Source organism: Myotis davidii, unplaced genomic scaffold (genome assembly GCF_000327345.1).
Source record: "Myotis davidii unplaced genomic scaffold, ASM32734v1 scaffold93, whole genome shotgun sequence".
Lineage (NCBI taxonomy): Eukaryota > Metazoa > Chordata > Mammalia > Chiroptera > Vespertilionidae > Myotis > Myotis davidii.
In genome coordinates, this window is record NW_006292095.1 from 3,592,705 (window position 1) to 3,607,501 (window position 14,797).

Sequence of the window (14,797 nt, forward strand, 5' to 3'; positions counted from 1 at the left end):
TTCGACCCCCAGGTAGGGGGCATACAGGAGGCAGCCAATCAATGATTCTTTCTCATTATTGATATTTCTACCTCTCTATCCCTCTCCCTTCTTCTCTCTGAAATCAATAAAAACTTTTAAAAAATTTTAAAAATAGATGCAGCTTGGAATTCTGGCTACAGTATTTACTACCTATGTAATATTAGGTCATTAATCTTATCTCTCTGAATTTAAATTCCCTTCTCTATATTATGAACATAATGAAAGCTACTAGTTGGAAAATATAAAGATTTAGTGAGATACAATAAAATGAAAGCACACTCTCTAAGTGAGAGTGTTTTTGTTTCCATTTTGTCAACAACTCTATGTCTTAGATAGTAAGAGACATTTGTAGGAGGCCGACAACATCACATTGCATAAAATACTTACCATGAATTTGATGAAACACTTCAAGTGCTTTTTTCAGACAAGAAGTTATATCACGCAGTGCCTTTTGCAAAGTATCTCGGTCCTGATTCTGTACTGCCTTGAATATAGTTGGAATTACCTTAAAAAAAAAAACAAAACACTTAAGATTTTCTAACATTAAACAGTGGCATGGAATAAAATCCTCCTAAATCTTAATCCCTGTATTAAACTTGGGATTTTGCACTTCTTTCTTGAGCTGAGTACTCTCCAATTGGTTGACTAATTTTCTTATATATCCTTAAGCATGGTCTTGTCTTTCTAAATTTGTTATTTAGAGATAACTTTATAGAGTCATATATCTTTCTATTTCTAATAATCATAGCCATTAGATTTATGTCACTAAATGGTATAGTTCCCATGTAAATTGCATTGAACATATTCTTCTTATTGGGATTTCAAACTTGATTTTAAAGATATGGCTCCTACATTTTATATTTTACACAGTGCACAAAAAAATAAATAAAATATTTGTTACTGCCAGATGATCCTTTATCTCAAATTAATAATCAAACATCATGTTTAATCAGGATAAAGTCACTTTATGTATACATAAAAGAGTTGTTACTAAGTAATTTCGCTGCTTATATGAATTAAGATACAAATTTTCCAGGGTGACTGACATACTTTTATTGCAGAAGCAGCTTCTATTTCCACCAATAGAGAAATCAGAAAGAATCCTTTACCGCAATCCCCACCAGGAAATGAAAACAGAATGTCCATGTTCCTAAGAAAAAATCAGTCCAAAAAGTCAAAAATGTAGCAAGAATTTGGGTAAATTTGCTGACTACTGTCTAGTTTTTAAACATTCTTACTTGTCTGGTTTTATTTTCAAAATAATCATGTGAGATAAGTATTACAGGTTTTACTAACTCCAATATGTAGTCAGGAATATTAATGTTAAGTCCATTGTCTAAGATCATATCATTAACTGAAGTTGAAGCTGGGACTTGAAATGCCATTCTAGAACTTGGAACTAGAAATTCCAAGACCATTTATGATATTGCATTAATTTTTCACATGCATGTGTATATGCGTGCACACATACATACATATACTCATATGTACACATACACACCCTCAGGGTTTACAGAGATATCTGTGCAGTCTAATTTTAAGAAGTAGTCTTTGTGCTTAAATAACTATATTCATATCCATACTTTTATCTGTGAATCTGATTCAATTTTCCAGTGGTTTATATATGCCTTACAAAGGAATTGACTGACAAATTCAAATAACTGAATAGACCCTATTTTCTTTCTAATTGAAGTTTTGAATTGATGTAAACAGGTCTCAGTATCTGTATATCCATGAGTTTCATGGTGGTTAAATTCATGGTCTCTGAAGCCAGACCACTCTGTAGCTGTTACTTTAAACATTGATTTTCCTTCTGTTTCTGCATTAGGATTCTCATCTGTAAAATAAGACTGATAATATCCTCTCACTTAAAAACATTATCTAGCTTCCCATTTACTTTAAGATACTGTTTAAATCTCTTATGATAGCCAAAAATCCACATAATCTTTTTAAAAAGTTTGTCTCCATTTCTTTCTCATACTATTACTTTCACCATTCATTTATCAGTAACACCAGCTTTCCTTCAGTTCTGATAATGTCCCAAGATTTTTCCGTTTTTATTGAATTTATTGGGGTGATACTGGTTAACAAATTATACAAATTACTAGAGGTAAGGTGCACGATTCATGCACCAGTGGGGTTCCTCAGCCTGGCCTGCAGGATTGAACCGAAACCAGCTCTCTGAATCCCCCGAGGGGTCCCGGATTGTGAGAGGGTGCAGGCCAGGCCAAGAGACTCCACTGGTGCACAATCGGGCAGGGAAGGGATGCAGTAGGGCTCCAGGGCATGTCCAGCCCATCTGGTAGGGAAGGGATGCAGGAGGGCGCCAGGGCATGTCCAGCCCATCTTGCTCAGTCCTGATTGGCCTGACCCCAGCAGCAAGCTAACCTACCAGTCAGAGAGTCTACCCCCAGGTGGTCAGTCCACATCATAGCAACTGGTCGACTGGTTGACTGTCTGCCCCCTCGTGGTCAGTGCACATTATAGTGAGCGGTAGAACACTTAGCATATCATTAGCATATTATGCTTTGGTTGGTTGAACAGATGACCGGATGACTGAACACTTAGCATATAGGCTTTTATTATAAAGGAATACACTTACTTTATCCTCACTCTTGTTTTATCCTCCACTATGAACACTCTCATTAATTTTTTCCTTCTAGCTAATTCTTACTTATTTTTGAGGGCTCCGCTTAAATAACTAAATATAGGGATTCCTCCTTTATAACCCTTATTTGGTTGGAGCTTCCAGTACTTCATCTTCCTACCTCTTCCCTTCATTATGCACCAATTTACATAATTTTCACATGTCTCCTTTCCTCCCCATTCATCAGGGCATGCTTATACCTATGACATTTACCTTATTTCCCAAGCTATTAGCCTTTGCTTAGTATATAGATAAAAATAAAGCAAGGATTTGGTCAAAAAGAATAGCTTAGTGTTTCTGGCCACTGAGTTAATTAAGTCATAGGTACACAGGTATATGTGCATTTTGTATTTAGACCTATTAATTACATTTATATATCTGCAAGTATTACTTTCATATATATCTATAGCTATAATATCAAACAACCAGTCACACCACAGTCATAGATACAATTCAGGATTGGGATTATTTGCTCTTTAAAGAATTACTTGAATTACTTTTTGCCTGAATTAAACTGACCTTTAAAAAATACATTTGGGATATATTGATAAACCTATATTCACTTTAAATAACAAATAATTCTTAGGCTAAAATAAGACTAAATAAGAACCAAATACTTACTCATAAGTCATGGGCCTTATGAAAGCAGCAATAAAGCAATGGACCAATTGGAAGAGAGAAAAAAAACAATTTAAAAATCAAATGGTTTCAAGTTATAGCTATTAGACTTAATACTATTATTATTAAATTTAATATCTATTATAAAACAATGTTATTAGATTTAATTGTACTACTAAAGGTAAGACATTGTCAGATAAAAAATCTGATTTTTATATTTTCAAGAAGTCATTAAAAACACTTAAGTTAGGATTTTATAAAAACCTAGCCCTAACCGGTTTGGCTCAGTGGATAGAGCGTTGGCCTGCTGGCTGAAGGGTCTCAGGTTTGATTCTGGTCAAGGGCATGTACCTTGATTGTGGGCACATCCCAGTAGGTGGGAGGCAGGAGGCAGCTGATTGATGTTTCTCTCTCATTGGTGTTTCTAACTCTCTATCCTTCTCCCTTCCTCTCTGTAAAAAAATCAATAAAATATATTTTTTAAAAAACAAAAGCCTAGAGACCTAGCAAATGAAATTGCGAGGCCCTGCCCACCAGTGCATGCCTCCCCGCCCCCGCCACCTGCCCACTGCCTCATCATGGCACCAGAGGAGAGTATGGAAGCCTCGCGCCTGCTGTAGAGTTTTGAGTGTTGCTTCCTGGCAGTGCGCACATTGCACTCCTTCCCCTGGCAGGTGGACAGCGGTGTGCTCCGAGTGCAAGCGGTAGGTGGCAAAGGACTGGTGAGGGGGTTACTATGGCTTAGAGACCCAGCACATGAAATTGTGAGACCCTGTCCACCAGTGCACGCCTCCCCGCCCCCTCCACCTGCCCACTGCCTCATCATGGCACCAGAGGAGAGTATGGAAGCCTCGCGCCTGCTGTAGAGTTTTGAGTGTTGCCTCCTGGCAGTGCGCACATTGAGCTCCTTCCCCTGGCAGGTGGACAGCGGTGCACTCCGAGTGCAAGCGGTGGGTGGCAAAGGACTGGTGAGGGGGTTACTATGGGCTCTCACCCCGGCCCTCCCTGACACAGGATGGTCCTGCCTCCTCTGGGCACCTCCCTGCTTCTGCCCGTCTGTGCCTCCGCCCCACCACGCTCGCAGCCTCCTGCAGTATAGTCATTATGGCATGAGGGTGTCACGACCATTAGCATATTAGCTCTTTATTGTATAGGATTAAAATTAAATATGTAATACACATAAATAGTCAAACTAGTTTTAACTAATAAAATCTTTCCTAAATCAAGTTCTTTCATTTTCGACCATTCCCATGTGTAAAATATTGTTTTATAGATATACGCACAGAGCCATTATCCCTTTATTGTAACAGATCCTGACACTAAATTCTAAGCAGGCTGCTCTAAGAAACCCAGACATTGACACTTCTTCCGCTGAAGATGTTGACTCTTAAACTCAACTTGATGGTTAAAAATTAAATTTGTAGAATCTCGGAAACATGTTAATCAGGAGAATCTAGACACAAAGACTGCATATTCTATGATCTCATTACTATAGAATGCAATAAAAACTAACTTCTGATATGACAAATCAGAATATATTTACCTAGGGTTAGAGAAGGGAATTGAAAGGAAAGAGCCATGAAGGAATTTCCTGAGGTGATAGAAATATTCTGTATCTTTTTTAGGGTTACACAAATGATTATAATTGACTGATGAAACTGAACATTTGGGATTTATGCATTTCATTGTACGTTAATTGTATACCTCTCTCTCATATATGCACAATACATTTGTGATTATAGATACTTCAAAACAACCTTACCCCCAAACAGAAAAGAAAGCTGTACTGCCAAAAATTAAACCAATGACAAACCCCCTTTTGATCTAAATAGCATGTGCTCCTTTCGCTTTTAATATAATCACTGTTTACATACCCACTGGGATCCTTTTTCTTCCAGTTTGCCAAGACACAGTCTGCATAAACTAGAATGGGAGGCAATCCCAGCTTCTCGGAGAGGTTGCAGTAAGGGACAGCAATATTGCGTGGCAGGACCTAAGTAAAACATAATGTTTAGTGTAGATTTTGAAGTGCCTTACCTTTTCTTCTGCTTCCTGAGTGCCAAATATGAGCTATTATATGGAATGGCACTTTGAAAACAAACAAATGTAATTTCTCTTCTTCATTTTATAACTTAATCCTGGTTAATTGTCAAAATTAATTGGTGAGGGGCTGAGGGCCGTTTTCAGGATGGCGGGTGACTGAAGCTCCCAACCTCTCCTTTCCTTCTTTTTTTTTTTTTTATTCTGGGATTTATTTACCTTCTATGGCTGTCACTGGAACTGAGAGCTGGCTCCAGCTCTGAGGCCCAGCTCCAGCTTGAGGCCGTGGCTGCTTAAAGCAGGTATCTGGAGTTTGTTTGGCTTCTATAATTGAAACACTGTTGCAGCTCCAGCTCTGAGACCTCAGCTGGCTGAAAGCAGGTATCTGGGGTTTGTTTAGCTTCTATAATTGAAACATAGTTGCTTTCAGAGCTACTACTTTCAGGCTCAGAGCCAGGCCGCGGTAGGAAGGGAACTTTGGCTTCCTCCATCACTGGAGCAAGCAAGCCTCCTGTTCGCTTCAGCTGCGTGGCTGCCGGCCGCCATCTTGGTTGGCAGTTAATTTGCATATCACCCTGATTAGCCAATGGGAAGCATATCGGAGGTAAGGTTAATTACCCTATTTGTATTTTAATAGGTAGGATGCCTACATATTTAACTAATCTCAGATTCTAGCAAGTCCAGTGAGACCGTGCACTTAGCTAATGTTAAGGTAGGTTGCAGGACTGGGGCTGATCTTAAACTTTTTGTGTTATCACAAAACTAGACAGGGCAGTTTCATGATTATCAGGAAGTAAAAGGTGTCCCGTGGTTATGCAGAGCAACTTTTCCTCTTTTGTCGGTATGAGGGGAGGTCTCATCGCTTAGGTGGACTGTACATGAGTTGTTTTATATTTTAACAAATCGTGGAAAGAAAAAGCAAAAATAAGCAATGTGTCAAAAAAGGAAAAACTTTACCTAAATGGAAGAAGGTGCTTTTGGAATCTGTTTTATCCCTTTTTCTGTGATTTAAAGTTAATTATTACAGCCTGTATTGGTTTCATATAATTAGGGCTGCCAGATAAAATACAAGCTGATATTATTTTAAATTCAAAGTTGATGAGAGTAGAATGAAACTAATATATAATATTCTCTTCCATGCTGATAGATGCAAGATAGCATTTTAACATTAACTAAGAATAGTTATATAATTTTTATAGCTCCCAAAAGTAATGTAATGACTATAGAATCACATTACAATGGTAAAATACTAAAAACAAGAAAAGTATTTTTCAATACCAGATTGAATAAATAAAGTTCATAAATTTAATGAAAAATTATAAAGCGATTTCAAATGATGACTAGTACAATAGTATAGTAACTAAAAAAAATACTTACAATATAAATTAAGTAAAAGAAGCAGAAATATACGTATTTGCACAGAATGGAACAACTGTTTTATAATTAGTAAAACACTAAAAATTCAATAATGATCGCAGTTGAAATTACAAAGTCAGTGAATAATTTTTTACCTCTTTCTATTTTCCAAGCTTCACAAAATGCAGTTATAATAGTTTTTGAATGTTTTTTACATCATGAAAAAAATGTAAATTGGATGTAAATTTTTCATGTAGCAAAAGAAATATAAAATCTCCACACCTTACGGACATCATCACCTTGGCCCCACACATATGCCATGGTGATATACCCCAGGGCCAGATGTGCGAGGCGTTGCAACCTGTGTCCTTGGAGATCATCGATGCTGAGCATTGGTAACTGAAAATAAATAAAGAAGTTGACTCAAATCAATATGGTTAATACTATATCTCCAAAAACAAATAAAAAATATTGTTATAAGAAAGATGACCAATGTAATAGTTATTCAAACCTTCTCAACTTCTGCACGTAGTTCATCATTCTTAATCAGGACAGGAAGATTTTTAGCAATGGAAATCCAGGCATCATAAGGGTAAGGTAGTTCCTCCTTTAAAAAAATACGACATTTTTTCACCAGTGGAAATTATTGTAAAATAGTCTTTTCTTCCATTGATAGACTGTCTTGACTCTAAATCAATTCCTTTCAATGAAGCCCCAACAGACACTTGCCTATTTAGCTTTATCAACACCTTCTCTGCATTCCTCCTCTTCTCTCAAGCACTCTCATTTGCCTCTTTTTCAAAGGTCACCTCCAAAGTTCCTCTAAAATCTTCCTGACTACTGCAGTTTACACTCATATTCCCAATTATGAACCCTATATATTGCATACCTTTTCCCATTTTAAGTAATGTTTTAATAACTGATTTTTTTTCTACTCAGCTAGATTTTAAGTTTTTTTAAATAGAAGAAAAATGAGATTTATTCAATACCAGTGGCCCAGTGCATGGAATCTATGCACATTAAAGGAGAATTAATTAGAGAAAATATCTTAGTATTGCTATTTGCCCTTTCTCTATAATAGAAATGTTAGAGATGAAAGAAAATTAGTAAAATTTATATGAAAATCTCTCTCCTGTCAGAGTATGGGATGCCACAGGATCCAGAGTCAAGTCCCCGCCCACCCACATGTGCCTCGAAATTGCGTGAAACCCAGACCCAGCCGGCCCCACCCTTGTCAAGCCCCATAGGGCAGGGTGTGCAACCTCAGGTGCCCTGGCCTGGCGCCAGGGTTGGGGCGTGAGGGCACAAGGGCACAAGGGTCTGAAGACTTGATGACCATTTGCCTATTAGATCTTTATTGAATCAGATCAGTAGTAGACTAGGCACTTCACTCAGTATTTTCTCATTTAATTATTGTAGTGACCCAAAACATTATTGTCTCAATGTCATAAATATGGAAAGCATGGCAGTTTACTAACTTGTTTGGTATATATAGCTTATTATGATTAAAGTTTGTTTCCATCTTTCAACAGCTTGTCTCAGTGTCATAAATATGGAAAGCATGGCTGTTTACTAACTTGTTTGGTATATATAGCTTATGATTAAAGTTTGTTTCCATCTTTCAACAGCCATGCACTTTTTACATCTTACTAACGGATGGAAAGGGTGTTACCATGCTGTTAGTTCTATATTTCCTACAGGACTTTTCACAGTACTGGACACATAGGAAATGGCATATATATCCTGCTTTGGTTCATAATACGCTTATTTTTTTGCCCAATAAGTTCAAATAAAACCCAAACGGAAGTGTCTCCTTGAATCTTATATTTATAATCTCATTTTAAGGGGAACATAGAAACAAAAGACCTAGGAAACACTCTAAAATGAGTTTCAGATCCTCAGACAACTCCCCATATGCCTTGATCCTATCTCTTCTTCAGAGCTACTTCCAGACATGCCCTTGGTGTAACCAATGCTGACCTCTGGGGATGGAGTACAAATCAAGAAATTAAGACAAACAAACATGGGTGAAATTTTGAGCTGCAAAACAAAGTTAATATTATAAATGAGATATAAAACAAGAAGACAAATTTATAATAATAAAGCATAATATGCAAATCAACTGATTGGCCAAAAAGCAGAACGACCATCTGGACGACCACACTATGACACCCACTTGTGCCAGGCCTGCCTAGGTCCCACAAGTCCCACAAAGGGATGCCCAGGCCCCCGGCTGGCAGGGCAATCAATCGGGGGGCTCCACGATCGCCCCAAAGAGGAAGGCCCAGGCTACCTGGTCAGTGGCACTGCAGTGAGTGGGTGGTGCCTCCTTCTATGGGGCGATTGATCACGGGGCTCCCGCACTGTGAGAGGGCACAGGCCAGTCTGAGGGACCCCCGCCCCCCAAGTGCACGAATTTCATGTACTGGGCCTCTAATATACTATAAAATTCAAACATTTTCAGGGGCTGCAGACAATTGGTGAGTCTTACCCTGTCAGAACAGATTTTTAGAAAAGAAAGGTAGGCAGTATATTTGTGATTGAGTCACCTCTCTTGTTTACTCTGAATTCTTCTCCCTAACCACACAAATGCTGTGCTCTTGTGCTTTTATTATTCATATACATTTTTGCGGTGTGTTTCATTGCATAGCACACCAAATTATTGGTTGTTATTTTTCCCCAGATTACAGAAATTCATTTTTTGTTACATATCATGATTAGTGTAATATTTCACAGAAATTTCAACAAATGTAAAATTCAATCATAATATACTTCTGGTTCATAAGATACCTATATGATATGATACAAATAAATGAAATATAATCAGAGGACCATTCAATTATGCTAGACTAGAGAATGTATTTTGTATCCATATGGAATTAGTAGACATTATTTTCTTTTGAAATAGGAAGCTTATTGATTATAAGAGATGGGATGAAGTTTTTGAGCTTATTATTTGCAGAAAATATCTGCATTAAAGAACATAAAGAAACACTTAATTTTGGGGTGTATGTTTCAAATCATTGAATCTAACTTCCTAAGCATCTCAAGTGGCAGCATTGTTTTTTTAAGTAGCTCAGGAAGAGTTTTGTTTTGCCTTTGTTTGGGGTTTTGCTTTAACCTTTGGAATCAGTTCTAGAGGTTTCCATAATTAGTGTGATTGTTTTATTTTTTAAGAGAACTGACTTTTTTGGGGGCGTGGTGAGGGAGACTAAATATGAGGTTTCGTAGATTCTGAAAAAGATTTTTTTTAATTGCACCATTGATAAGTACATCCTTGAAATAAGCCAATCTGGTAATTGTGTGTGCTTGTATGGGGAGGGAGCAAGTCTGACTAGTATTGATTTGTAAATATAAAGTAAACTAGATGTTTTTAGCAATAAAATTAAAAGCCATACTTTGTATTCTTAAATTAACTTAATAATCTGAAGAAAAAAGAATGGATTGGGAGAAAGATTTGCTCTGGATTTTCCTGTATTACACAAGAAATTTTGGGGACTTTTTTTTTCCAAGTACAGTTAGATTAGAAGCTCTGACTAAAAATGTGTTTGTTGCACTTAAAGGTGTTTTCTAGAGCGTGGACACTATTCGCACCACAAACAGGACATATTGACATGCATTATTGTAGCAACATGTAACTGGTTCTTAGAAATACTCTCCTAGAACCTCACTGTCTTGTTAAATCCAAGAGTGGGGCTGAAGAAGGGAAGGAAGCTTAGTTAGCTCTTAAGAGAGTCAGCAGAGTATGATGGCTTTCAGATCATGGACTCTGGAGCCAGAGAGATTAGGCTCACATCCTATCCCTGCCATTGCTAGCTCTGTAAGTTTGAATAATTACTTAAATTATGCACAGCTTCCATTTCTCATCAGGTTAATAACAACATACATTTTAGGATAGTTGTGAAGATGGAAAAGCCAATATTTATAACTGGCTTTAAAATGTTACATAAATATTTGACAATAAAAAATATTGAATTGATGATAAGAGAGTTTTCATGGCAGTCTTTGGAACACTAATTCGGGAAATGTAGTTGTTAAGGTAAACATGACCCGCACTTCACTTTGTAGACAAAACTTTTTAAAATTTTATTTTAGTTTTTCCTTCACCATTTATCCTCTATATGCCCTCTTTCACCTCCACCCATCCCCCTCTACCCCCTCAATCACCATACTGTTGTCTATGTCGATGAGTTCTCTCTCTCTCTCTCTCTCTCTCTCTCTCTCTCTCTCTCTCTCTCTCTCTCCTCTCTCTCTTTCCTTTTTGGCTCAATCTTCTCACCCCCCAAACCCCTCACCCCCACATGGAGCTATTTGCCTGCTCTTTATCTATGAGTCTTTGTAGACAAAACAATTTTTTTAAAAGGTAGTTCTGACTCCTTTGACTCTTATGCTTAGTGACAATAAACAATATTAATATAACACATTTGTTAGATGCTCCATCTCAGAAACCTAATCAAAGGACACTAGTAAACATACACTTTGTAGAATTTAAGGTAGCCAGCTAAGAAAGGGGATTCATTTGACTCATGAATCAGTCATTACTGTGTGTGTTTTTTCAAAATGCACTCAGAAAACACAATTGTATTAAACTGAAATACTTCTACTGTGTCCTTATCTCATCACCCTCTGTATCTGTGTAAGATAAGTAGTACATCTAAGACTAAATTTCTAGGTTGAAAATTTTAAGAACATCAAGTAAGAACCATTTGTTAAAACTCTGCTTTACCCATTTTTTTTTCAGTATAAATTACTAACCCACATTTTTAAAATAGAAATGAGCTTGTCCAGGTAAGTAATAATAAGAAAATGTTTTTGCCATAATTAAGTACCCTCTCTTACCAGTGGATTTGGTAGAGCAAAGCCCACATCTTCATCTATATGGTATTCTTCAACATTTCCCCAAGAGCTTTCCATAGGAAATGCTTTATGTGCCATTCTTGCAGTCTGCTTCTCTGGCCTCCCTTAGTCTGTGGAGAAGTCTCAGAGCATCTATTTATTACTAAGGTTGCCACAGGTCATGCATGACCACAGCATCCCACATAGGCAGTAAGAAGTTACTTCCACTTGTGGAGGAATAGTTTCATTTTCCATTTTCTTTATTTGCAATTTGATTAACAATAAGATCACAAAGGCATCTCTGTTCACAACATAAAAAAACTAAACATTTATATTTCATGTGAAACCTTTATCACTGGGAATATCATCTGTTTACTGCCATAGAGGAAGTGAGAATGCACCTAATTGAAATTTTAAAAGAAGTCATGAAAATTGGTGACCAGAAGAAAACATTTTTTTTATTTTATGGAATCTTTTAAATCTCTGAATTAAAATGATAAATATGACCGAGTCTAAAGTCCTAAATTATCATTTAGTTATTATTGTCATTGGCTTTATTTTAGCCTATCAGGGTTCTTTGAACTTATTAGTGTCTTTTTTCAGCAGCCATGAAATATACTGAACTATTAATGACTCTGAAGCAGGAAAAAAATGGTAGCCCATGAAAAATTTAAAAAGATAGTACCTCTTCACCTTTCCATTTTTCTTACCCAGTCTTTGATCTGTGTTCACAATCATGATCAAGTTTTTTCTTCTCCATATTCCTAATAAGTCATTTTAAGACAGGCTTTCCTCTATCTCTACTATATCAGACTTCTAGGGACTGATGAGGCAAGAACCTTTACATTTGAATACTTTATGTTAAATGTTGAAAGGAGGGCTAAACTGCCTTGAAAAATGTGTGTTTGTTTTTTCAAAATGTAAATTAAGGCTATATTTGATGGTTTTCAGGGTATCTGCAGATCTATGGATACTTACAGTCAGTGTTTCAATCTTGCTAAAAAAGCAGAATCAAAAGCAGTAGCCATATCATTCCATATGATAATCAAAAGCAGAAGAGGAGTTAGTGTTCAGTACATTAAGAGACAATGCAGTTTTGACAACCAGCTTATCTGTGCTAGTAATAAATTTGAATAACCCATGACTGTATGACTATGTTCTAGGAGTGGTTCTCACACTGTTCTTCCCTATTTACATTAAGGCACTTAAGGATGAAGATTTACAGGAAAATGGCCTTTTTATAATAAGCGTAAGGGAAACCAAAACAGAAATTAAACAAGAATGAGAGCACAAGAGCTCATATATTTAAAATGAATCATTCATGGGGCTGCTGTTACTGAAACCAGTTCCAAGAGAAAATAAATAAATAATAAATGAATGGATAAATAAATAAAAAATAAAATGTTGACCTATTATATTGATAGAAAAGCCAAAAATATCAACAAAATATTGAGAATTTGAAAATAAGTGGTTATTTCTATGATGTTCATTCTTTGTATCTGAATCTTTTTTTTGGGGGGGTGAGTCTAAACAGAGGCATGTAATGAACTTTTTGATAATTCCTCCTGGATAAAAATCTCTGAGGATTTATTTATTTAAAAGAAACATGTAAAGGACTTGTATGCATGCATATAAGCATAAGCAATGGATGTGGACAACAGGGGGTGAGCGTGAGGGCAGGATTGGGGGGATGAGGGGACATTGGGGGGTGTAAGGACACATTTGTAATATCTTAATCAATAAAGGGAAATAAATAAAAGAAACATGTCTTGAAAATATTTTCTTAACTCTATTTACACAACTACTTAACTAAATCTATTCTACATTTGACTGCAGGAAAATAATACTTCATTATTCTACTTTTTATCTCCAAGTTTTTAACATCTTCAAACTTCAAGATCTTTTATATTTCTGAAATACCTTCTCAACTGATCCTCATTCTTTATTCATCTTAATTTTTATTCAGCAATAATCAGATTCAACCATGCAGGGTTGCATAACACTATAGAAAGTTAAAACTCTGAGTTAACACTATCTTTACGAACAGTGAAACTGGGGAAAAAAATGTGTGAAGCATCCAAGATTGGGAAAGAAATCACAAAAAAAAGAGAAATAAAAATTGACATTCCCTATTTCTGCTATGAACTATCATAAGTTCTGGACTCTACACTGAGATGAGCACACTCAGAAGAGATCCAAAGAAGTATAGTAAACTTCAAGAACTGAACTACACTGTAAATGCCTGCCCAAATCGCAGACTAAACCTTGAGTGGCACATGCACCCAGAAGACAGAAGTAGCCTAGAAAAGGCTTTGAGCTGACTTTGAAACTACATTATATGGTAGATGAGGCAGAACTTGTGATCAGGACCTAACCAGCATAATTGCATGCTAAAACAAAGAAATCAGCATTCTCCAGAGGATTTTAATAGAATCTAGAACCTCACATCACAGTATTATAATCAAAAATTGCATAACATTAAAAAGCCAGGGAAATCTGACCAAAGGTTAGTGGAAAAGAAAACCAACAGATGCCAATCCTGATAGGATACATATTATAACCATCTTCCATGAGGTAAATGTGTTCATTAACTTAATGAAAGATATACCTTCTCCGTAGAGAAACTAAAAATGTGAATCAGATACAAATTTACAATGTATATTAGAAAACAAAAATACAATATTTAAAAACCAATGGGATAAAGAAATAATCAAGAGAGAAATTAAAAAATACCATTAGACAAAAAAAGAAAATATAAGATACCAAAATTGATGAGATGCAGCAAAACAGTTATCAGAAGGAAGTTTATAGTGATAAATGCCTACATAAATAAACAAGAAAAATCTCAGAGAAAAAAAAACTAAGCACCTCTAAAAACTAGAAAAAGAAGAACAAATGAAACCTAAGAGTAGTAGAAGGAAAGAAATAAGAAAAATCAGAGTAGAGATAAATGAAATAGGGAATAGAAAGACAATAAAAAAAATTCAAAAAGGCTCTGGCTGGTGTGGCTCGGTTTAATTCCTGGTCAGGGCACATGCCTGCACTGTGAGCTCAATCCCTGGTAGGAGGCAAGCAGACAGCAGCAGATTGGTGTTTCTCTCTCCTCTTTCTTCCTTTCAATTTTAAAATCTTTAAAAAAAGAACTCAAAATAAATAAAATCAGACATAAAAAGGATATGTTACAACTGATACCACACACACACACACACAACAAAAACAAAAAAAAACCCACAAAGAATCATAAGAGACTACAATGAAAAAGCATATACACACATGAAT

The 14,797-nt window shown here is 36.3% G+C and overlaps 1 protein-coding gene across 1 annotated transcript in view; it reads right to left on the reverse strand.

Moving 5' to 3' along the window:
* The window catches only part of IDO1 (indoleamine 2,3-dioxygenase 1), a 15,023-nt gene extending 3,392 nt beyond the window's left edge, over positions 1 to 11,631 (reverse strand). Inside the window, exons 1-7 of the mRNA XM_006765557.2 lie at positions 11,522 to 11,631; positions 7,194 to 7,289; positions 6,965 to 7,081; positions 5,161 to 5,279; positions 3,290 to 3,304; positions 1,072 to 1,171; positions 409 to 526 (exon numbers count right to left, since the gene is read on the reverse strand). Of these exons, the coding sequence (XP_006765620.1) occupies positions 409 to 526; positions 1,072 to 1,171; positions 3,290 to 3,304; positions 5,161 to 5,279; positions 6,965 to 7,081; positions 7,194 to 7,289; positions 11,522 to 11,617 (661 nt within the window). The 5' untranslated portion in view covers positions 11,618 to 11,631. The remainder of the gene's footprint in view (positions 1 to 408; positions 527 to 1,071; positions 1,172 to 3,289; positions 3,305 to 5,160; positions 5,280 to 6,964; positions 7,082 to 7,193; positions 7,290 to 11,521) is intronic.
* Positions 11,632 to 14,797: the final 3,166 nt, after the last annotated feature.